We start from the raw sequence: 24,163 nt of genomic DNA, 5'->3' as shown, positions 1-24,163 counted from the left end.
CCCCAATGAAAATTTATCTGCTATCTTGGAAAAATGGCGCTTAAACTCGATTTTTCCGCGATATCTTCTTCGCGGTGAGTCCTAGGATAAACATAATTACTTGAATCTTATAGAGGATGAAATTTGATAAAACTTTTGTAGAAATTTTTTTTCCGCACTTGTCATGAGTGCTGAGCTTGTAGCGATGCAAGGTCAAGCAAAATTATGATAATACCCGGACGACTCTCTCTCAGCAGATTTTTTATCATTAGCGATTATTAATTACGGATTCACTGTTATTATACGAACTATTCATTATTCAGGCATAGTCAACTCATTTCCACATTACCACGTGGTAGGTCTTTTTTCATGGTATCTCCAGTAGGCCTAACCCGCATCTGTTATTTCACGACTTTATTTTTTTGTCTATTGTTCGTTTATTTCCGTTATCGGTTAATTTGCAATTCGTTATCTTCACTCAACTCAGTCGTAAAAATCTTCTCAATATTGCAGAAACTTCCGGCCTTGTCTTCACTTTCTACCAGAATACCTTGCATGTTTTAACAGGAGTTTCTACTACAAAGTCAACAAATAATGGATCAACACTTCAATTCCGTTTTTCAGAAAACTTGCACGGTATGCAATGCTTGACGAACTGGATTCTCCCTAGTAAGATCTTCGTACAGCATCGTCACATTTAAAGTCAAATATACTGAGTTGCGTCGTGCTTTATCACTGACGAGGTCAAAGCTAAGGACCTGAGAACGACTTTCGACTACTTAGTGCAGTCACTCGTCCTTCACTTCTCTTTGAAACACATCTACGTTTCAGGGTCGATCGTAATAATGAAATATTCGTAATCCCCGAAAGGGCGATGTGGATTTGTTCCAGTCGAGTAATTGAATATTTTTGACAAAGTAATCATTATTTCCATCTTCTTGTAAGTTATTCACTGAATTTTCTTTGAGGGGGTAACTTGAAAATGCATTGTAATCTATGTAGATATTGTAAGCGGGTGCAACTAGGTAAAAGATGGCATGTGTGTGAGTGCGCGTTTGCGTGTGTAGAGGAACGTGAGTGAACTATGCGCAGAGGCAAGCAGTAATCACTAAGCTGCGAGGCACGCAACATGACACGGGCATGAAGCTCCAAGTCTATTAAAACTACTATTCTATTATCTACAATCACATCAGTCGCATAGAATTATTATACAGTCTCCGTGTCTCCAAATATTCGAGTGTACGTAAGTGACGAGCTTACATTTCATTGGCAACGAGGGTAAATCAACCAACAGAAAAATATACCAAATGGAGGAATTGGAAAGCGACCGACGTCATTAGGCAAAGTCGAATAAAGCGAGAGCGAAGCGCAAATTTACGCGAGAAAAACTGGGTGTAGTTGTATATGTACACGTATGAGTATACAAAACAGGCAGATTAGACGTCGTGCAAATACACAGCCAGATCTAGTTATTCGTAAGAAATCAGTACATGGATTTGATCGACCCATCTGCAACTCATATTCAACTTCTAAGGAAAGAGAAATTCGTTGAACTTTTTCTCAAATTCACGCCGGGTACAATTTAGTCAAGGCACTAGCAGGAGACGACTTAAGAGCAGTTTTACGCAAATTGTGAGAGTTACAAGTAACAAAGCCATCACGCGAGGCAAACAGGAAATTGAAAATAAAGTAACAACCAAAACAGATTCAGAGCTAGAGGACGATATAGGCATACAGTAATCAAAAATACATTATTATGAAGACCTTCACACATGGAAGGAATACGTTGTGAAATGGGAACTTCATTTTGTCGTAAAAATATTCCCAAAAACCCGACAAACAGCATTGTTCCTGACAATGGCAGGAAATCGCATATTTAAATTAGCAATTGATCTCTGTGCACCAGACAAACCCAGCGAAAAATCATTTGATGCATTAACAGAGGTAACGATACCACATCATCATTGAAACAAGTGATGATATAGATCGATGCCTCATTAATATAGGACGGTAATGACGCAACAAACAGATAAGCGATGTCCAGGACAGGCTGAGATATCTGTTACTTAAGGGTCGATAATATTTGCCCTAGTCGATTTCAATGTTGTCACGTGTATCTCCAAATGTCGAAGTCTACATCTACTAAAACGCGAAAAAGGGCTTTACAGCCCCATTTTATACACAATTCTAAAGAAAAAGCCTCAAACAAATTTTAATTTGTCACAGAAATAAAGAAATGGCATGAATTCTACGATTTTGCTATTGGGATTTCGACCAGGACGACCTCAATTTCAATTTCAAGATTTTGAACAACGCAATATCCCAGAAATTTGATTCCAGCATAATGGACCCCGACCGATAGCCGGCATTCTTGAGCGAAGGAGAGCTAACATTTCTAAAGCCATGGATATCGCCCTCAAACCAAACGCAATCAAGATACAGAAGCAACCAATCAACAACTTGTTTGCACATGTGTCGACGCAGCCGCGTGGTATGAAGAATACAACTCCACATGCAACCGACGCTCAGCCTTCATCTTCAAAAAATATCAAATCCTAATAAATACTGCTATTGCTCGGGGTTACAAAAACACATCACCAAAAATTACGTGCTAAAAGTGAATGCGGTAAGCAACTTTTGTGAGAAAATGATCACTTGGAAAAAACCTGTATGAATAAAAATGGAAAAAAATCTATGTCAAGTAACAATGTAAAGAAATTCAATTAGTATGAAAAGAAATGATAAGAGTATGCATTTGGATAGAGATGGAGACAGTGATCAAGCTTCTCAAGCAGAGTCAGATTGCTGCTGCAAACACAGTTGTGATACTAAAATTGAATTAATCAGTCATTCAGACGATGACGCAGAATTTTACTCAACAGATGACAAAATCAAAGCAACAGCCTATCATGTAACAAAATTAAAGCAGAAATAATGTTTGTGAACTTGTAAGTAAATAAGCAAGTACGTAATGTAGAAATTGATACTGGAACATATGTCACTGCCATTTTAGAAAATGATTGACCCGAATTTTTCTCAAAATGTTCTCTCGAAAAAGTTTACTTTCTTACAGCAAGTTATGATGGTAATACTATATTTCAGCCTCTAGGCAAGCTTAAATCTTTAAAAGCACATTTGAATAACAAGGAGAAATACTTTGATGCTTACGTAATTAAAGGTAAAGGGCCAGTGCTATTGGATAGGTAATGAAATAGTTGCTAGATTAGACAGAGCAGGTCTCAGAGTCAATTTAGAAGAATGCGATTTCTTTGAAATTAAAATAGGAATCTTAGGATGTGTTATTGATGATAACTTGATTTAAAACCAAGTGCATCTAAAATTGCATCTAAAAGCGTTACTAGATTTCGCAAATTTCTACGAAATATTCGTAAAAAAACAGAGCTGAACACATAGTCACTTTATGAACTATGCACAAGTATAAATTTTGTACGGATCAATGAATGCCAAAAGTGATTCGAATGGATTAATTGAATGTCAAATAACTTCTAATAATATACTTACATTGTTCGATCCTAATCAACAATTAGTTTTAGCATGTGACGCTAGTACGTCACATCCTCGATTCCTATTGCCCCTAAATACTAGATATACCATTTATTGTTGTATTTTATACATCTACAAGGTTCCAAATATAGTTTCGTATTTCGTTTGAAGCCGTTCTTATATTTTCACGCCAAAATTTCATACGCATAATTCTTTATTGTAATTTTTGTTTCCGCTTTCGGAAGAGTTTGCTACTTTATTTTTTTCAATAGTTTACTTATTTTCTAACCCTAGGATACAATATTCTTAAACATGCTTACATGCACGTGTGCACCGAATAGGATCCTGCCGGACAACGGATGATCTCCTTTTTGGCCTTATATATGTTTAAATATTTTCACAAAATAAACAATATGCCCGAAAATATCTTACCATAGTTTCGAGGATGCAGGATCTGCTGCGTACGTGCACCTTAATAAAACCATCCATCAAACTGTATTATGTTAAATAAATCTTTTGTCTTTGTGTTGAATTTTAAATAAATTACAAGCCCTCAATTATCGTCCATCGTTTCAATGACATTGTATCAGAAAAGACTTTATCAAGTAGTTCAGTTCGCGTCCAGTCACCGCCGAGCACGCAAAGCAGCCCAGAAGTCGACTTATTAAGATCAACGACAAGTAAGTGGCACCCTTTTATTAAAAAAATCATTTCCTCTCGATACGAGCTTAACCAAAAAAGAAAAATTCAGCATTCATTACAGGTAAATCGTATTTAGGAACTTTGTCTTAAAACGAGCGTTAAATTATAGTGGCGGGTTGGTTCTCATGTAAACAAATAATCGTCAAACACAATGCGTCACAAGTATCTACGGCTCATCAGCAATATTATCGCATCGTTATTCTAACGGTGAAGAACGTCCGTTAGAAATCGCGTCAATCATCATACCAAAATCTGAACGTCATTCATGGTAATAAAATCAGTAAAACTCATATTTGGTAACAAAAACATGTCGACTGTGTTACACCGTCGTTTACAAAGATGGACACATTTTCTGTCAGGTTAGGGCAAACGATATAGAAATAGTAAAATCAAAGTCAAACGGAAACTTTTATGGAAATATATACAGAAATGATTTCAGCGGAACGTCATCAAACTCTCCTACAACTTTGGCCGAAGATGTTCTTTGTAAATGGAATTCGGTCTGGTGCTACAGCAGTGTAGTGTGCGATATAGACTATTCGATGTGTATAAGTAGATATGTAAGGGGGGGTTCTGGCTTAATCTGCCTTACCGACCGAGTACTCAGTACTCAGTACTCGGTGCTCATTCGGTAAAGTAGATTAATCTAGAACCCCCGTGCGGAGTACTGAGTACCCGGTCAGTAAAGCAGATTTAGCCAGAATCTCTCTTATACTAAGAGAATATCTTGAAAGTTAACACTCGGTCACCGCCGACTCGGCACCGCTCACGTTTTTCGTCTGTTTTTTCGCTGGCTGGCCATCCCATATTTAATTTTAAGCTGCGAAAGGCCGAAAAACGATTGCATCGACGACGGACATGAACATCAATCGCTTAAAAAATTTTATCACGAACGATTGCACGATTTCTAACCAAGTGTAACTGTTTTTTAGTAGCAATCGTTTGGAGGTATTTTTTTTTTTTTCCATATTAATTGCAAATTAAGCATTTTCTCCTACATGTTGCAGTTTTTACAATTTCCATCGTTTGAAAAAACAATCCAATCGTTCTACACTTTTACAATCACACTGGGGCTATAATTTTCATTACTTTTATTTTATTTATTATTATTTTTTTGATCGCTTCAGTTTTTGAAACCTATCCAAATCGAAATTAGCAAAGCAAATTAAAGGCACAGAACAGTATTTTCTACATTTTAACCGCGTAGCTTCGCTTTTAATTGAGGAGCAACGAGGAAATAATTTTTTTACAGTTCCAAGAACGTTATCGCTGACGTTTAAAAGAGAACTTTATGGATCGTTACGTAACTGGAGAGTCCCTAACGGAACAGGGAATAATCTTTCATAGGTTACCGTAAGCGATGTCTCAATCGACTCGGAAGTCGCACTATAAATCAGGTCTCAATCAATCATTTGCGGGTGCGATCTGTCAATGTTTTTCAAACGCTAATCGAAATTTGATTGTCTTCTCATAGGTATACACTCCTAAATATCCGGGCGAATTTCGCGACTGTTTTTTTCCGACTATAAAATACCCGTACGTAAGTATAAATGTATACGTCTTATTTTTTGCGGAATGATAAGGAAACATTGAACCTTGTTCATTGTTCTCACGGTACGTCGATAGCCTCAAATCTGTAGCGAGCAGCTACAAAATAAAACGTCTGAAAGAATATAATTTTTGCTCTTTCTGCCGCTTTGATATCTGTATACTTTCACAATCGACAGGTTAATCAGCTATTTCCTTATCTTGCGGCGGCCCGACAAGACCACACACACTCAGCTGGTAAAACGCATGTTCATTGGATTTACCAAGCTGGACCGAAGAACCGTAGCCATACTCTCAAAACGGTTTGTTGCTTGTTACTCAAGAATTACGCAAACATAATTAATACGATCGTTATATTTTTACGAAGAATACATGAAAAATTCAAATTAGTAGTTGCGTATGGATTAAAAAATTCAATGGTGAATAAATTTACCTGCATAAAAAGTATTTTAAAAAATAGCGAAACCACTGCCGATCAATCTGTGTACTTACAGACAGAACCAGTAATATGAACAATGTTTTTTGGCTTTGTACTTTCTGAATAACACCAGACGTAATGCATCCGGAAACGTGTAGGTATATATGGGGAGTTCCATACGAAATGTGCAATTGATTGTCCACACCCCTTCCGATTTGTCTCAAACTTGGTCTAGTCTATTAATGGGTTGTAAAAAAAATTCCCCCAGATAATAAAAGTTGTACCTTTCACAAGTTCCGAGTTACACCAAATCCAAAATTTGTAATCATTTTTTAGTTGTCACAGTCGCATACATGAAAGAAACCTTTAAACCTTTAGAACGAGCTTAGAATCACGATTCTCAGATTTTTTTCACCTGGAACTCGAAATAGACTTTGTCCCGCAAACCCATCGAAAAGTGCATAAAATTGCACAACTTTTGTCCTCGCTAACTTTTTGGCCCGGACGTACAGTTTGGGAGCTACAGCGATGTGAAAAAAATAATTACAAATTTTGGATTTGGTGTAACTCGCAACTTGTAAAAGGTACAATTTTTATTATCTAGGGGAACTTTTTTTACAACCCATTAATTGACTAGACCAAGTTTAAGACAAATCGGAAGGGGTGTGGACAATCAATTGCACATTACGTATGGAACTCCCCATATACGAGAACACTTTTAGACCGTTAGATATTTGTAAACGTTGCCGGGCGTGATACGGTCATATCAACCGAAGACTCGGCAGTTCACGTATTCATATTTAGTCGTAAGCATATCCTGAAGTTGTTAAGTGCGATAAAGATCCCGAAAACTCAGGCCTAAATTATTTTATGTACAATAACAGCGTGTGTTGAGACGACAGTGTAAGAATTTTAGCAGCGTGATTAAAATAATCTCTACTTTCATGGAATACAGACTTTACCGCAGGATTGTATTTTTATGTATGTTAAAATACAAGTTCAATTTTGCAACTCTTTAAAAATTCGTTCGACAATTTTCCTTACCCAACGTAATTAATTTAATTGCCGTTTTATAAATCAGGTATGAGTGACAAGAAATTGTGAAGTGAATTAACAACGAAAGAATGTGTGTGTGTAGAAAATTTATTCAAACCGTTCTTCGTTGTTTTCTAAATACGAAATGATTACCTCAAAGGCATACACGTAGATACGCACCAATTGAAATGACTATGCATTCATGATATGGCTTGGATTGTTATTTCGACAGCGGAAGTAGCATGAGCTTTAAAAGTTTCGTATGAGATCATCAGCTTCACCAAGGACTCAATTTTCCTAATCAAATTTAATCCGAATCGCTTACATCGTTTTTCCGGAATTCAAGCCACAAAATCCAATACGTGAATACACGTATTGAAATATGCTGGAAAGTGATTCGGTGAATGGCTGAATAAATTTCAAATTTCGCAATTTTTATTGAAATCCAACGTTTTCCACGACGGCAAATCTGATAAGTATTTCGCTTTGACGGTAGATGCTCGATGAAAAAGTAAATGTATTAACGTGAAATTGGAATGACGCGATTGAGGGGCGTCAGCTTGCAATTGAATCATAGAACAAAACGTGAGCCGACAAACTTTGAACTTTCTGAAATGATTATTTTTTCATGTGGAGTTGTAAGCGCTGTCAATACCACTCGCATATTACGTTACAATCGACCAGATGTTGTTATCGAATCTGAAGAATGTCACATGATGCCACTTATTGTATGGTTTAAACATTTTTATGATATGCATGAAGAGGCGTGAGAAGAAGGGATAGAGTGGAAAGAGGTTGGCAAAATGTGATAAACCCTGAGTAGATATTTGGTCGGGGTCCATTCCAGGCTTTGGACAGTTTAATTAGGATGCTGATAAGGCAAATTGGCCAAACTTTTTATCTACCGGCAGTGTCAACTCTATGAAAATCCTACCAGTAAACCTTTTCGCAGTCCCATTTAGAAACGAATATTTGTAAAGAAAATAAAAACGATCGAAACCGATTTTCAAAGTAACACGCAAACTTCTCTATTGATGAAATAGTTTATCGACTTTTTCGGTAGTTGGCTCGAAATTTGGATTTCAGAGTCACTGCGGTTACTAATTCAGTATGCTATCGACTCGGCCCCGGGACTTGTTAGTTTCTAAGTAAAAATGAGGTTCATAAGGAACAGATAATACAGGCAAACGCGAATTTTGACTTTGATAAGAAGGTATGAAATTTCGATAGATTTATCGACAGTTGGATGAAAAAAAAATATATATATGCCCTGAAAAAGTTTGCTTTTCTATCCAGGCGAACAGTTGAAGAGTATTTTAGAAAATCCATAGTAGAAATTTTTATTTATTGATAACTCGAAATAAATATATTTATATGTAATTTTTATCAACTTTTAATATCATATCAAATTAAAAAATAGTGGAAAAGAGTTTAAAAGTGAATCCCAATACTTTTTCTTTCATGTTCGAAAGTACTTTCTCTTGCTTGTAAGACTTTTTTGAAAATTAAACATTAGGCGAAATCAATATCAAAAATCTTTTACAAAGTATGAATAGTAGAGTGAGATTTTAATTCATTTATAAATGTATCAAAAATGAGCCGTCATTAGGTTTAAAATTCATTCATTCATCCATTCCACAATTCATTCATTCCATGTGTATATTGTTAAAACTGGCGGATATTGTTGAAATTATAAATAATTGTCAATAACTGTCTTTCGTCGAGGCACTATATTTTTTGATTTCACTTTTATTGTTTCTTCATTTTATATCGTCTCTCTTTAAAATTTGGCTTGGCTTTTGGAGTGTTTAATTATCAATTTGAAATGTTTGTCCTAGTAGTTTAGATTTACTTTATTATTCTCAGTTTGTCGATTTTCGATCAGTTACGATGTCGTTTCAGAGAGGGGAACCTCCCCACCTCGTTCCTCCTGGAGAGACCTCGACCAAGCAACCTTCCTTCTCAAATTTGTGACCAGGTGCCCCACTCTCTGGGTCTAACCTAATCCGCTCGTGCCGTGTTCATTGCGCGGTTATATTTGAATCATTACACACTAAAGCCCAAATGTAGTCCGCGTCATATTTTCGTTGTATTGGCCCTGATGACGTTGTTCGAAGTTCATAATATCTTGATGAAAACGTTCTCCTTGTTCTTCTGAGTACGCCTCCGTGTTGTTTTCAACTTTATCTAAATGAGTATGCAGCATATATACTTTTAGAGACATTCTGCAACCCATGGTTATAAAGTTTTTTAACATATTTTCAACTAGATCTTGGTAATTTTCATCTTTGTTATTCCCTAAAAATCCAGAGACTACTGCTTTAAAACTGTTCCAACTTTTTTTTTTTGGCGGTATTTTTAAATGTACCAGAACTATTTAATATTTCTACGATAACAGAAAATAATGTATTATCATTAAAACTACTACAAGAGCAAACTTTATATGGAATATGGGTACTTTTCCTTTATTTCGGAGCATAATGAAAAGAAAAATCATAAAATAAATCTTAGGAAACGGACGAAAATTTTTTATGTAGAGTTGTGTAATAATTCTTGCACTCACAATCAATGGGAAATAGAGATTCAGCTAACGAATTATTAAATTCCTTACTACTTCTTTGTCAATTACTAAAAATTACCAAAAAAAAAATATCTTGATGTTTTATTATTTTTGCTCTCGCGCTTGATCTACTACACGCATACACACAAAAACATGAATCTGTCCAACTCATACATAGGAAAAGAGAAGGTATTCGAAAATTGTATAAAAAAGTAAAAAGTAAAAAGTCCGAGTAACAAAATTCAGGCCAAAATATTGAAAGTCATAATTTTCATTTTCATGGCAAGCCTGTCCGAGAATATTCTTCACCGACAAGGAAAATTTTCTAGTGAATGTTTGCTTGAGAAGTTATCGCTACGGTGGGGATTTATCAAAATCATGTCATTCGCTTATTCCTCTACGACGATCGTTGGGTTGTGCTGTCAGTTTCGAATCGAAATCACGCTGTCAACACATTGCCTCGGCAGAAAGCGAAATGATTTTGTAATCTTGTGAAACGTAAACAGTGCATCGACATGGATTGGATCAGTTTGACGTGCGTTGTTGTTTTCATCGTCATAGGACAGCGTGAAGGTAAATTTATAAACCACACTGCAAAAGCTGATATACATTTTTGTGATTCTTGTGTCTTGAATGCTTGTCACCTAACGTACGAAGGGAATTAGCAAGTACATCTGTTTAGTCGTCGTGCCGGACTGGCAACACTGGTGGGATAAAATATCTGACGTATTTAATAAAAAAAAAAAGTCTCAATATATTGTAAAAAGACTGTCAAATTCTGAAAAAGATTATTTTCAGATATCAACGTGAGATTTCACGAAAGTGTCAAACTCGGAACGTTTTTAACGTTTCTTACCATATTCCGGGATAACTCTTACAATTTTTCTGCAATCTGCCATTTTGTTGGTAATGAAAATGTTGTTTTTTTTTTTTTTTCATCTCACGTTAATTTTTAGTCCAGGTGTCCCGTGAGGACAGTTACGCAGGCATGAAACACCAAGTTTTTTTTATCGATTATGTATTGTTCAGTAAAAAAAATTCTTTATTGAAACGAAGAAACCACAAGATATCTTTTTTGTTAAGAATAATCTACAAAAAAAGTATCTTCGTAAAAATGTGATTTCTTCGTAAGATATATATTTACACTGGCAATTATGATCTTATCTAAATCTTACGAAAAAAAAAACCTTAAATAAATACACAAAATCGACTTGCGCTACCTCTAAATCATGACTAAGAAATTTTTCCGCGTGCAAGCATTATTTTATCGTAATTTCGAATCGTTTTTTCACTACCACTTTTTTTCGAAAAAAATTATGATTTTTTTGAATCACCTTAATAGATATACAATATAAACCAACAAAACGGAGTATTTTATTGATCCCCTCTCATCAAAATAAATCGATAGTTTGACGAACAAAACATTCGACTGATCAAGTTTAATTGAAATTTCGATCGTATTCTATAAATAAACCTACTTCTACAGTTATTAAAAAGGTTCATTACATCAAGATCATTTGAGATTCTTCTTCAGACTACCGAGTGTTGATATCAATGTTTAATTTGATCATCATTTAGTATCGAATAATAGGTTTTCAATAATACTACGTTTTTAGAAAGAAACAAAAATAGCACAGAGGTTTCATTTTTTATTTTTCTGCTAATCCATTAGTAGAGTGTAAATATCTAGGTTGAGGTGAGAAAAAATTCTTTCTTTTTTTCGAATAAATACTCTGATGATTGAGATCAATCCATCTGGATTTGTTGCAATAACATAAGCTGTGTTTCCAAATCCAAAGTCTAAATTTTTGGTTTCGCATTGATCCATCATGCCGAAATTTTGAATAGTTGAATTTTTTGACGTGAACGCACAATCATTGTTGGAACTAACGAAATTAGGAGCGTGAACTTGCGTGATGAATAAACTACTTTCAAAATGTGAAATCTAATTACGGGTGCGCAGATGACACCGGAATCTCACCACAAAATTTTTCATATCAGCTTATAATCACAGGACGTGAGATGACTCAAGTTTACTGTTTCGTTATTCCACATCATAAGTTTTCCTGTTCAATGTGGTCGAGAAACCACCGTGGATTTCCTTTCCGTATTACCATAAGTGATAAGACGTGCTATGACGCCAATACGAGCTGTGTGTTACTTGCATCATTTGGAGCGAAAAGACTTAGCTGAGCTTTTGGATAACTTTGTAGAAAATACAAATACAAACTGTGTGTCGCGCTCCTTGTCAAAGACACGCCGTGTGGTTTAACCTTTCCGACCAAAGAGAAAACCAACTAAACATCCACCGGATATTATGTATGCCATTTTCTTCGTGACAAACGCGTTTTGGCCGTTCCAAATGTACAAAGTTTGCAAATAGCAACATCGGAAAGTTGTGTTTATTGTGAGATTCCTGCATTGGCGTAGAATTTTTCGTCCATACTTGTTTCTCACAGTAATTGAATTGTGTGATTTCCAGTTTCCAGTTTTTTTGATCAGTCCTTCAATAATCGGTTTGCATATTATATCTTATGTGAAACGTTATGATTGATTCGATGAAATTGGATTCCTCAAAAACTCTTTAAATCGATTTAAGTTTCACACAAGCATATGAGACATTTAGAATCAATTCACTCAATCTGGATGACGATTGCAGAGAAGTATAAGTATAAAAGACTTTTTGCACGTATACTACTATTACCTCGAAAACTGTTATTACCTGTATTACCTTAAAAATGTAGCACTCGCGTTATTTATTGATGGTTGAAAAATATTTTGAACACATTTTCAGTCTGCGAATATGCTCTTGCTTCTTAATGCTCGGCGATAGTTGGAAAGAAGGGCAAGCGATGTCAATTACTTAGAATTACTTCTAGAACTTTTTAGAAAACACTTTTGAAGATACGTTATACATAGCGAAATGCTGATAATACACGTCGGTCCTGTGAATGTTAACTTTTTTACCGACGGAACTACCATGCTTATATTATACAAGTCTAATCATTCCGTATCTACGTGTACTCATGTAGGCGTTGCAGCACGAAAACCAACGATAAGTTCCAACGCGAAAGATGGCATGATCCAAGAAGGAAATGAGCTGAGAATATTCTGTAAGGGTGACGGCAAGCTCCATTTTTCAGTAATGGACGTTCCATCGGCAAGTATCAATTCTAACCAACTTGCCTATACGCGCGCTGATATTTCGATAACGCTGTAGAAAAACTACAAGTATCCATCTGCCACTAATACCTTTACTCTTACCTTTACACCTTACAGGATAAAGGTTCGTGCAATCATACTATAAATTACGGTCCGAATAACGCCTCCTTCGTTTGCCATAATGCAACTAGAAGCGACACGAGATGGTATGCCTGTGCGAAGGAGGGTATCGTAATCCGTAACACCGACCTAACTATCGAACACCCTGACGAAGACATCGCTTGGATTCATATCTACGTAAATTGTAAGCAAGATTTTTTTCCGTTTAAATATTACACTTTTGCGCGCTTAGTTGATGAAACAAGTAAAACTGCACAGAAAGATTAACGTGTCCAATTTTTACATGTCGTGCTTGGAAATCAGTATGGCCAGCTGTAATCTGACACATATTGCGGTATAATTTAACGAGTTATGCTTGATCTAAAATTGCGTGTCTCTACCAGTCATGTGATCTGTTTTTGTTTTTTTTCATGCGCTTGTTTGCAAACTGCATATAGTTATAAATTTAATACCTTTGAGAATCCGAAACGCATATTCGTTTTACCGATGTAATGTCCATCGATTATTTGCAGAAAGTAGACACCCTATTTCGATCGCATCGAGAACTTCAAAGCGGAGAGTATCGATGCGCAATTCGTGAATGCCATCTATTTTTGGCCATCGTCACAAAGTTCTGTACTCACTGATTTGAAATTTTCATTTCCCTAATTACTCGTATGGTGACTAAAATCTAACTTTGAGCAAGTTTCGAACAGAAGTTTTTAATACTTGGTAAACTTTCAAACATATGTTCGGGGTTGGTGGAAGTGTGTTTTATTGGGGGCTTGATGGGGTGTGAAAATAATCAAACAATGGAATAATTGAAGGTGAAAACTGATTAACGAAGACTCGTTTAATATGCGAGGGAACTCGTGAGCTATTTGAGGGATGCTTAAAGATATTCATTACTGGCAGGGTTCTGTCTTATTTGAGGGGTCCAAGGGCCCAGCAATGTTCCCCACCTCGAGTGGGAGAGGCGCCTTCCAAGGCCCCCAGAAGGGCTTCGTCTCGGGGTATTGCTGGCGCCGCGCCCACGTACTTAGCCCGGCGATTTGGCCAGGCCATCAGAGGATTGCAAGATTTACGACCCCTGAGGTTTCGATGCCCGATCGCTTCCTGGCAGGGTTGCAAATAACGCACTCCTTTTTTCTAATGCACCACAGTTTTTATTAGCCATAAATTTCTAATTTTTAATGCAAAATATATCCCTCAGCAGGTAAATTTTAATATTCGATGGAAAATAACTCCCATTAACCCTTGGCCAGCACTGTGAAGTATCAAACGCTCTACTCTTGCTCGCACTTAATTCAATTTTCAATAGTAAATAATTTCCTATAATCATTCAATTTTCAATGATAAATAATTACCAATAATCATACGATTTCAATTTTAATGGGAAAAAATTTGCAAGAACCATGAAGTTTCAATTTCTAATATAAATTACTTCCATTACAGAATGACCGGCTGATGCATTACTTTTTCATTCGAAATTTTACAACGCAGCTTTCCAGACTATTTGAGGAGCATTTTTCAGGTCCTTGGAACCTATTTCTAATGACATTTCCTACCCTGGCTTATTCTACTCAATTACAATTTTTTTTGCGGCCCAAGTTCCAAAGAAACGCGTCGATCGAATTGATTGTTTTAATAACTCTACTTAATTAGTCTTCACACAGATTAACACACCTCTGTATGGGCTGTAGCTATAACATCAAATTGTACGTAACAAAGATGGTCACAACGCGATAGCAGAATGGCCACAACTGCTACTCAGGTGGAAAAAAATTGATACAGTTACCCTATTTATTCTAGCTACGGAACCGTTTGCCCAAATGGCCATAGGCAGAGAGTTATCAGTAACGGAAACAGGCCCAGTAGTCTTTCCATGTCGGACAACGTCACCTCATTGGGAAGTGCTTCTTCATACAACAAACGAAGTAAGTAAATATGCATTCAAAATCAACAGTGCAATTTTCATTGTTGCACTGAAAGAAATCCGTAAACGAAATAACAGTATTCTGAAAGTACGTGGATAGCATATATTTTTTTCGTGTGCAAGCAAAATTAAGAAAGTTGAAGCCAGAAAATAGTTGACATAACTATGAAACATAGAGTAATTAACTACACAAACCGATAAAATTTACACCATTTTGAGTATCAAGGCTTGCGATATCACTTTTCTCAACGAAAACCTAGAAAACTAACAGTCAATTTGACACAAAATAGGCGGTATCAATCTTTTGAAAATTTAAAATTACAAATTAATAATATCAGCTTAACAATTTTTAAACATTTGTATCAAATTCGAAGAACTTGACGGGACGCTTCGATCCAAAAATCGGGTTCATTGCGACGGGAGATCTAAGTTACCTGGTTAATCAGGAAATTAATTGTTCCGTAATCAACGAACCCAGGGCATTACGTGATATGAAGTCGGTTTCGTATCGTCTCGCCGATGAGGAAGGTAAGCCAAACTTTTTGTTGTCTCAGACCTCATTACGTGGAGAAGTTGTGTTTAAATATATTAACGGTATTTCTAATAAAACAGATGCAGAGGATTTATCGAAGCCCAAACCAGAGATTGATAAAATCGCGTTACTCCACATGGTCTGGGGAAGGGATCAAAATATAAATTGCACAATGACCATACCTTATTCTCAAAATTTTACGCTTCAATGGAAAGCCCCAGAATCAGTCCATGTAAGTACTCAACAACGCTGTTACAGTAATGAACCCCATGCATATTTGTAAAATTTCGGCCGTATATTTATTCAGTGGAAGAATTCAAGGTTTATTGTAACTGAGGAACAATACGAATTATATTACCTAATATTGTACGCCGCTGACACAATATCTATAAAGAGAAACATGTCTTCGTGAAAATGGCACTCCATTTAATTTCAAGTGTAGCTGTACATGCACATAATTGTTGCATAGATTCATTCAGTGTGTTGATCAGAAAAATGTGATAACAATGACATTCCAGCATCAGCGGCTAATCACAACACAGTCCACAACGGATACAGCAGATCCTATGTATACATCTTATATTTCCAAGCTGACAATTAAGAATGTGACGGAAAATGATGGCGGTAGCTACACTTGTTTCGTACAAGAATTTCCCGATGATGATGAAGCAGCAGACACGTGTGATATTAAGTTTTGGGGTAAGCATCAGAATCGTCAACGCTGGCTGTACATACTACAAAGTGAGACCGATATCGTATTGTCAGGTTTTTAGGTATGGTGTAGTGTTTCGATCGGTCTGCACAGAAGAGATCGTTTACATATTCTACAGAATAATGCATTAATGCATGCCTAATTTTTCAATCGCAGATCCGAACCACTTTTTTGTCGACGTAAGCATGGTTGAAGGTGACGATGATCGATCAATTGTAGGAAAAGAGGGAGAGACTTATAGATGGAATATTAAAGTTGACGCATATCCCGAATACTCGCTGCACTGGTGAGCGTTCATTCTATATAACTGAACAGTTGCGTACTTGGCTGCTCTAGTAAATCGAGAGAATCGATCAGAAAAATTATAGTTTTTGTCAAATTATATTGTGAGAGTAAATAAAAAGATATTACGGATAGTTATTCCACGTCAAAGCGCGTACTTGTGGGGAAAACATTCCCATCGATATTTCCAAATTTCACAAGAGTTAGTGAATGTGTTGCCACCGAGAGATTTCCTCCATTTTTTTTAAATTTTAATGTCAGTATTTTTGGAGTTACACCTGATCGGAAATTTGTAGAAAAAGAAAAAAAAATAAATAAACACCCGAGCACTGAAAATCTATTTCCTTTCATTGTGAAGATATCTTTTTTTATTGGTATGAATAGTCGGATGGATTTTTTACCACAATCTGCATAAACACAAGTTTTTAAAAAAATATACAAACACTTTTTTCATTTAATATCCACTGATGAAGAAATAATGCGGTATTCGTCATAAATGGTGATTGAAAACGGTTCATTTCGTACTGTCGCTTCTAGGTTTAAGGCACGCTAACTAATATTCGGGTTCCGCGTTTTTTTTCGCATGCACTCCGTTACCTCTTCATTATAAACGGTTTAGTTTTTATTGGAAATCGAACAAGGAACGAGCTGGTATTTTTAAAAAAATTTTAAATCGCCCAGATCAGGGTGAAATATCGATTTTAATATTTTTACCAATTGAAAAACATGTTCGATTCCAAGAAAAGCGTAGTTAATTACCAGGTTCTGGAGTGAAGTTTTATTGAACTCAAAAGTAGACCTCCGTCAGAACGCTCTAGGATAAATAGGTCCGGAGATATTAGCTGGTTTGAAGATCACCGTGCATGACTGTTGGGAAGGTTTTTTTTACAGACTTTGATCACGCGTAACTCTAAAAACACTCACGCTGGAATAACGAAAAAAAAAAAAAAAAAAAAATAGAAATTATAGAAGTTCTCTGAGGTCAAATACAATATATTCACGAACTTTGATAGAATTTTCAGAACTGACCGTTTCGAGAGTGTGTTCTTCGACTCATATGTAGAATATACCAGTAGACACGGGTCTTGTTCGTATGAACGCTGGTTCCCATAATGCAGGATGAAAACTTTACGTAGTTAGATACTGAAACGGAAAATTTTGCGTTGCTTTTATACAGGTACAAGATCGATCATCAAGAACTTAAGGAAATCAATTTCAACAATAACAGCAAATACTCGGTCAGCGACACCTTTCGGCCCGACGGAGGGCAAAACCACCTTTTTAAAATACATAACTCGGACGTGTACGATAATGGCGAATATGTCATTTGCGTGAGAACGAAATATAACACGAGTGACCTGAATCTTAACTTGACAATTAATGGTAAGATATTTTCTATCGTACATTTTCAATCATGCAATTCAATATGTTTGTTCATGTCACCGCTGTACTAATGATTTCTCATATTTCCTAGTACAACCAATTCCCAAAATCACTCCTAACGTAGAGTACGTTGCACCGGGCCAGTCGATGAATTTTTTCTGCACAACAGTCGGTCATCCGTTAGCAAACGTGACATGGAGGTATATGGAACAGCCTAACTATCCATCATTGGATGGAAATAGATCTGTAACTCTTTCGGTAAGTACTTATAAATCTCCCTGGTTAATTTCAGGTTTCAACGAGATTTATATCTACTCACAAATAATCGGATACTTGTTCGAATGCGTTTGAGGTACATAATACTTAAATACCTATTCCCTACTTAGGATTATAAGGAACTTCCAAACATCAATGCGGTAACCTCGGAGTCACAATTGAACATAAAGATTAACTACACAGGACATCTAATATGCAGAAGCTGCAACTATATAAACTGTGTTGAAGTTTCCAAGTTGATCTACGTTTCTGGTATGTTCCTCCGTTTAACTATAGACAGATAGTATCGTGATTTTGGTTTAATGCGACCATCTGGGATACAGACATTCACCAATTTCTTCGTTTTTCAATAGGAATTAAAAGTGCCGTGTAGTCATTTAGAATTTACTGCAGTTGAATTGGTGAAAACTATATCCAACGATAAAAAATTTTTTAAATAATGAGCGGAAAAAAAATTTTCTCGCAAGGCTTTTTATTATTTTCACAATTGATTGAAAAGAACAACTTCAACTGATTAAATATAATACTCTTCTTTCCCCTGTATAACCGCTTAGCGAAAATTGGAACACTTTTTGAATAATTTTCACACATTTTTATCATGTTCGGCTACTTTGTACCACTTGCGAATGATGATCTAACGGAGATATTGGAAACGCTGTTTTAACGTGCAGTCGCTTCTTCCACGGTTCGCATCTCACAGTCAATGGCTTTAGGAGAAATGTTCAAGTGTTGATTGCGATTGCTGTTTTCACGTGACTTTGAGTCATCGTACCGAGACTTTTTTCCAATCGTAATGTTGTTCGATAAAACTGTGTCCAACTGATATTTGTTTTCCCAGTATTTCGCTTATTTCAAGAAATCGTATAATAATCTAATTCCCAAAGAAGATAAATGACACCCTACTTACCCTAATCACATCTTGTTAGGGAATTCAAGGTTATTTTTTGTTCGTTGAGAATAAATAAAAAATTTAATGACGAAATTTGATTCCAGCTCTCGTATTTGATGAATATTCATGCATATGATTATTTGCGAATGTGAAGCAAAATAACTATTTAATTCACTGTAGCGTCGTTCGTTTTATTTTGAAGCACAAAATGCGAGAATCACTCGACCGACTAATTTACTCAAGACTTGAAATGTTTCAAATTGAATATGAGTGGAATCTGACTTCTGGAAAAAAAGATAGTATAAGTACATAAAAAACGGTCTAGTGAACAAACAAACAAGAGGATCAAAACCGTATATTGCTCGATGAATGTTCATTGATTAATGCTTCAGCAAATCTGGCCCCACTTTCAGAATAAAAAATGTAATTTTGGTATTATAGGGTCTCGACCAGAAAATTTCGTCATGTAGCTCAGGACCCTAGTTTTGAATCCGAATTGGAAACAGTTTAGCCGCTAAAATGATAAAATACTGAAGTGTGTTATTGTTGGAAAACAATAAAAATTTCATCATGAATTTTCCTTTAATTTTCATTTGTGGCTGTTTCAGATGTCAATGCGTCGTTTGCTATAAAACCTCTCGAATCCGTCGTTGAAGGTGATAACATCAATATCACGTGTGGTGCTTCAGTTTATCTTAATTTTAGTAGCGATGAGATTCTTAAATGGAACGTTAATCGTTCGGGTAAATATGACTTTGTTTGATTTTTCATCATAATATTTAGTCAAGCCTGCTTCTTCGAATGAAGTCAGTAACAGTACGAATATCAACATGAATCCGTGGAGTACATAAACATATGTTTGTAGATCTTGAAACAGAAAGAATGAGAGTTTTGAAAGAGAAAACAAAATTTACGCATCTTTCAATACTTCAAATAAGCAACGTGACTCGATCGGACGATGGGATTTACATTTGTGATGTTCTCGACAAGAGTAAGGGCTTCAAACCCCAGGCGTATAACTTGTCGGTGGCGGGTATGTAAAGTTACTTTGATCATAGCTTGAAAAGAATTTATACTCGAATTGACTTAAATGAACTATTTCTGTTTTTTGACTGTTTCAGCTGGGCGTAAACCAAAAATATACGAATGGAATATGAATACTTCTCAGTTAGTAATTGACACGGATAAAAAACGAAAAGACGGTGTGACTCTCAAATGCTTAAGTGACGGAATGCCAAAACCAGAAACCACCTGGTTGAAGGTAACGTATTGCCAAGTGCATTTCAAACTTGTCGATTCGTAGACATTTCACGTTGAAGTTTTGCAAAATATTATTTCATGAAAACGTGCTCTATTGGACTCTACTAAAGTATTACGATAGTCTTTGTAAACCACCATGCGGAATGTATGATCTTTTTATGTCAAAATATAGAATAACAAACCACTGCCAGAAGCCCGTAGTTACCACATTTCGAAGAGCAAATCTGAGTTCCGCATATATTCGTTTATCGAGCAAGATAGTGGACTATACACGTGTCAAATGGTGAATCGTTTTGGGATTGATCAAAGATCCGTGGATATTGTAGTTCGAGGTAAACTTATGCAATACCTATTACGAATAGGGTGTATTTAATCTTCGATGATTAAATCGACCTATAACGATTGTGGCATTTTCAGGGCAAAGTTACACACTTTGGATTAGTTTGATCGGCGTGCTTCTCATAATCATTGCCTTAATTGTTATTTATTTGGTAATTGACGTGACTCGTCAGAGGGTAAGTAGATATGAAGAAGTCAAATCACGCCACTGTTGCGTGGATAAATATTAATCTTGTGCATATTTCATAGCGCTTGAAAAGAGAGCTCCACGCGGCAGGATTGACCCATTTTGCGGAAGGGGCGATCGAATGTCTGAACCCCGATTTGAACATCGATGATCAAGCCGAGTTATTACCTTACGATAAGAAATGGGAATTTCCCTGGGAACGCTTGAAACTCGGTACGTATTCGATTGGCTCAACTGGAGCGGCACATATATGGTTTACTGGCAAATATGGTGTGGCGAACGCCATGACCACAACCACATTGTAAGAAAGCAATTCCACGTGGCATGTACTTGTGATATCTTACTACTAATTAACAGGCAAGCAACTGGGAAGTGGTGCATTCGGTGTGGTTATGAAAGCCGAGGCACAAGGAATTTGTGCCGAAGGAGAAGTGACCACCGTTGCTGTGAAAATGGTTCGACGATCTGCAGATCCAAGTTACATGAAAGCCCTTGCCAGCGAACTCAAGATCATGGCGCACCTCGGTCAACATTTGAACGTCGTTAACCTTCTTGGAGCTTGCACTAAAAACCTTATCACCAAGCGTGAGTCCTCCAATTTTTACTTCAGAAGTACTGTACTTCCACCGGAAATGAATTAATTCATCAAAATTATTATAAATACTAAAGACTAGTCAACGGTTTTCCGTAGGTGAACTATACGTAATTGTGGAGTACTGCCGCTTCGGAAATTTGCATAACTATTTGCAGCGTCACAGAGATAGTTTTATTAACCAGATTGATCCTTCTACTAAAAAAATCGATGCAAGCATCGGTATAGAACTTTTAGCTAGACGTGATAGTGTCATTGAACAGAAAAGGTATGCATTATACTACGTTCATAATGCTGCGATTGTTGGTTTGTTGAGTGAACTACCATGTCTGAATATTTTTCATTGATTATGCAGTTCAAGACGGCCGTCAAGAACATTTTCTCGCAGTGTCAGCGTCAGATCAACTGAAACCAATAGTGGAGCTGAACTGATAGACTACCATGAAAACACGGATTTCGCAGATATAAACATGTCTCCAGACGGTGGTATTTTGAGTAACAATTCTGTACAGCCCGGGTGGCGATCCAATTATCGAGGTGATTACAAGGATCAGAACTTGAAACCGATTTGCACCCACGACTTACTCTGTTGGGCGTGGCAGGTTTCACGGGGCATGGAATATCTCAGTCGTAGAAACGTGAGTAAATCTTATGAAACCAACGGATTTTCTTTTTCCTTCCAGAAGTTTTTCTAGCACACGATTAGATACCATCCATGCGGTGAAATGGCAATCGAGCTGTTGACCGTTTCTACGTCTTCATAATGTACTAACGGTCACCATCTTGGCATTTGTACATTACGTTACTTGTTTTAGGTTTTACACGGTGATTTAGCGGCAAGAAATATTCTGCTCACAGACGATAATTTAGTGAAAATCTGCGACTTTGGATTAGCTAAAAATATGTACAAGGATGATAATTATCAAAAGAAGGGGGACAGTCCTCTGCCGATTAAATGGATGGCCATTGAATCGATCAGAGATAGATTATTTTCAACGCAATCGGATATCTGGTCCTTTGGGATAGTTTTATGGGAGTTTTTTACGCTAGCACAGACGCCGTATCCCGGGATGGATGCTGAAAAACAGTATCACAGACTTATCGAAGGGTATCGCATGGATAAACCAGAATATGCAACCAGTGAGATGTGAGTTTGGTGAAAGTACGATTGAGCACAAAAAATTGAGCATTTTTTCTTGCTCCCATTTGACTCGTCATTATTCGTACATTTTTCAGATACGATTTTATGCAAGAATGCTGGAACGCCAAGCCGTCTTTGCGTCCTACGTTTTCCGAGCTCGTGAACAAGCTTGGTGATCTGTTGAATGAAAGTATTAGAATGGTAAGTTTCAAACTAATGAATTATTGGGATGAGTAGACTGTCATATGCAGAGTCTGATGATCGATAACGAGTTGTTGTCATGCAGTCCCAACAAGCTGAAGTAAGTCGAGAAAACCCAGGGTGACTTTTTTCATGTGTTTCAGCATTACAGCGAGCAGGACGATGTTTATATTGAGATGAACAAAAGAAATCTGAAAGATGGCCAAAGCGATTACCTGACTATGATGTCTCCGTCAAATCGAGACGGTCACGATTTAGCTGTTCAAATGATGGAGCCACCGCCAAGTTCGGATTATCTGCCCATGAGCCCAATAAAGACCACCAAAGACCCTGACATTTTCAGTCCGCGTACAAAAGACTGTGAAACTCACTTTGATTTTCCTCCTACCAGCAACACGGCTCCGATTAATTCGAATTCGGAAGATTCTACTGAGTCGACTCCAACCCAGTTAAGCGAAAATTCGAGGGAAGCGAAGACGGGAGAAGATCCACAAGAAAAGAGAGCTGAATCAGGGAAGAAAGAACTGGAAAATAGTATAATCGCAACGGACGCGAATTACTGTAATGTCGTCAACAATCGACCTGTATCGATCCCGAAGAATCACTTCCAAGATGAAGTGAAAGACTCTTATACAAATTTAATGCAATCAAACATAGGAAATAATTACATTAACTTCTCAGCTCAATTAACCAATCCAGACCATCGTGTTAATATATCACAACAAAAAAATAATGAAGCGAAAAATGTGTTCGACAGTTTTAGTAACCCAAGCTATATATCTATACCTCAGCCGTGAGGAGGTGAGCAATTTGCACGGTGAACTAGAAAAGTCTTTCTAATATACATTTTATCGCCAAATTCTTATATATATATTTTACATTTTACTTTTTTTATTATAAGTTGGTATAAAAAATCGAAACAGAAATCTTTAAAAGATTTTATTGTATATCATATTTTCTTAAACTTAAAGGAATAGCTAAGTACATGAAATTGTACTAACATTCATTCAATCATTCACTCTTCCATCAATAATCAATAGTAATTGTACGTTGTATACATGTACACTTGAATATGTATTGTCACCGTTAAAGTAATTATCACAAATTAAATCATAGTCATTGTTCGCTACATTTACTTTAAATTTGATCACCTCCAGGTTTTCCTCTCAGCATTTGAAAGTTGGTCACACACATCCCTTCGCACTCTTACATTCATTCATGTAAACTAGTTTACAATCTTCTGGTTCATCTTCTTCTGAATCATAACAATCTTGTCAACTTACGTGATAAAGTTAAATCTAAATCACAAAATATGTTCATCGTTATATTCTGCGTCGAGATCAAAATTGATGATGATATGAATTCATTATGACTAGTACTAGTCAGACATATTTTTATGTATATTAAAAACTAAAAAAACCATGTT

The 24,163-nt window shown here is 36.4% G+C and overlaps 2 protein-coding genes and 1 long non-coding RNA gene across 3 annotated transcripts; 2 read left to right on the top strand and 1 right to left on the bottom strand.

The window, feature by feature from the left end:
- The first annotated feature begins 10,179 nt into the window (after positions 1–10,179).
- Positions 10,180–15,592, top strand: LOC124179788. The gene is made up of 6 exons (XM_046564530.1): positions 10,180–10,319; positions 12,779–12,906; positions 13,026–13,212; positions 14,820–14,944; positions 15,318–15,471; positions 15,576–15,592. The coding sequence occupies exons 1-6, from the start codon at positions 10,262–10,264 to the stop codon at positions 15,590–15,592; spliced, it is 669 nt and encodes a 222-aa protein (XP_046420486.1). The 5' UTR covers positions 10,180–10,261.
- On the top strand, positions 15,575–23,765 carry LOC124179774 (vascular endothelial growth factor receptor 1-like). Its single transcript, XM_046564501.1, has 18 exons — positions 15,575–15,707; positions 15,994–16,174; positions 16,344–16,473; positions 17,647–17,852; positions 17,944–18,110; positions 18,239–18,380; positions 19,626–19,760; positions 19,883–20,050; positions 20,139–20,278; positions 20,450–20,609; positions 20,695–20,792; positions 20,866–21,016; positions 21,161–21,388; positions 21,495–21,663; positions 21,757–22,033; positions 22,211–22,542; positions 22,632–22,737; positions 22,881–23,765. The coding sequence occupies exons 1-18, from the start codon at positions 15,612–15,614 to the stop codon at positions 23,532–23,534; spliced, it is 3,540 nt and encodes a 1,179-aa protein (XP_046420457.1). The 5' UTR covers positions 15,575–15,611; the 3' UTR covers positions 23,535–23,765.
- On the bottom strand, positions 21,436–23,903 carry LOC124179777. The gene is made up of 2 exons (XR_006870149.1): positions 23,757–23,903; positions 21,436–21,466 (listed from the first exon to the last, which is right to left on the bottom strand). It is a non-coding gene; the product is annotated as an uncharacterized LOC124179777 (long non-coding RNA).
- Positions 23,904–24,163: the final 260 nt, after the last annotated feature.

Source organism: Neodiprion fabricii, chromosome 4, assembly GCF_021155785.1.
Source record: "Neodiprion fabricii isolate iyNeoFabr1 chromosome 4, iyNeoFabr1.1, whole genome shotgun sequence".
Classification (NCBI taxonomy): domain Eukaryota; kingdom Metazoa; phylum Arthropoda; class Insecta; order Hymenoptera; family Diprionidae; genus Neodiprion; species Neodiprion fabricii.
This window is presented reverse-complemented; position numbering and strand designations above follow the sequence as displayed.

Excerpts from the sequence above, each read along its gene's own strand:
- LOC124179788 (XM_046564530.1), top strand. The coding sequence starts at position 10,262 with ATGGATTGGATCAGTTTGACGTGCGTTGTTGTTTTCATCGTCATAGGA. Across the intron at positions 13,213-14,819 it reads GATTCATATCTACGTAAATT|CTACGGAACCGTTTGCCCAA; the intron begins GTAAGCAAGATT and ends TATTTATTCTAG. Across the intron at positions 14,945-15,317 it reads TTCTTCATACAACAAACGAA|AACTTGACGGGACGCTTCGA; the intron begins GTAAGTAAATAT and ends TCAAATTCGAAG.
- LOC124179774 (XM_046564501.1), top strand. The coding sequence starts at position 15,612 with ATGGTCTGGGGAAGGGATCAAAATATAAATTGCACAATGACCATACCT. Across the intron at positions 17,853-17,943 it reads TCTTAACTTGACAATTAATG|TACAACCAATTCCCAAAATC; the intron begins GTAAGATATTTT and ends CATATTTCCTAG. Across the intron at positions 22,034-22,210 it reads AATATCTCAGTCGTAGAAAC|GTTTTACACGGTGATTTAGC; the intron begins GTGAGTAAATCT and ends TACTTGTTTTAG.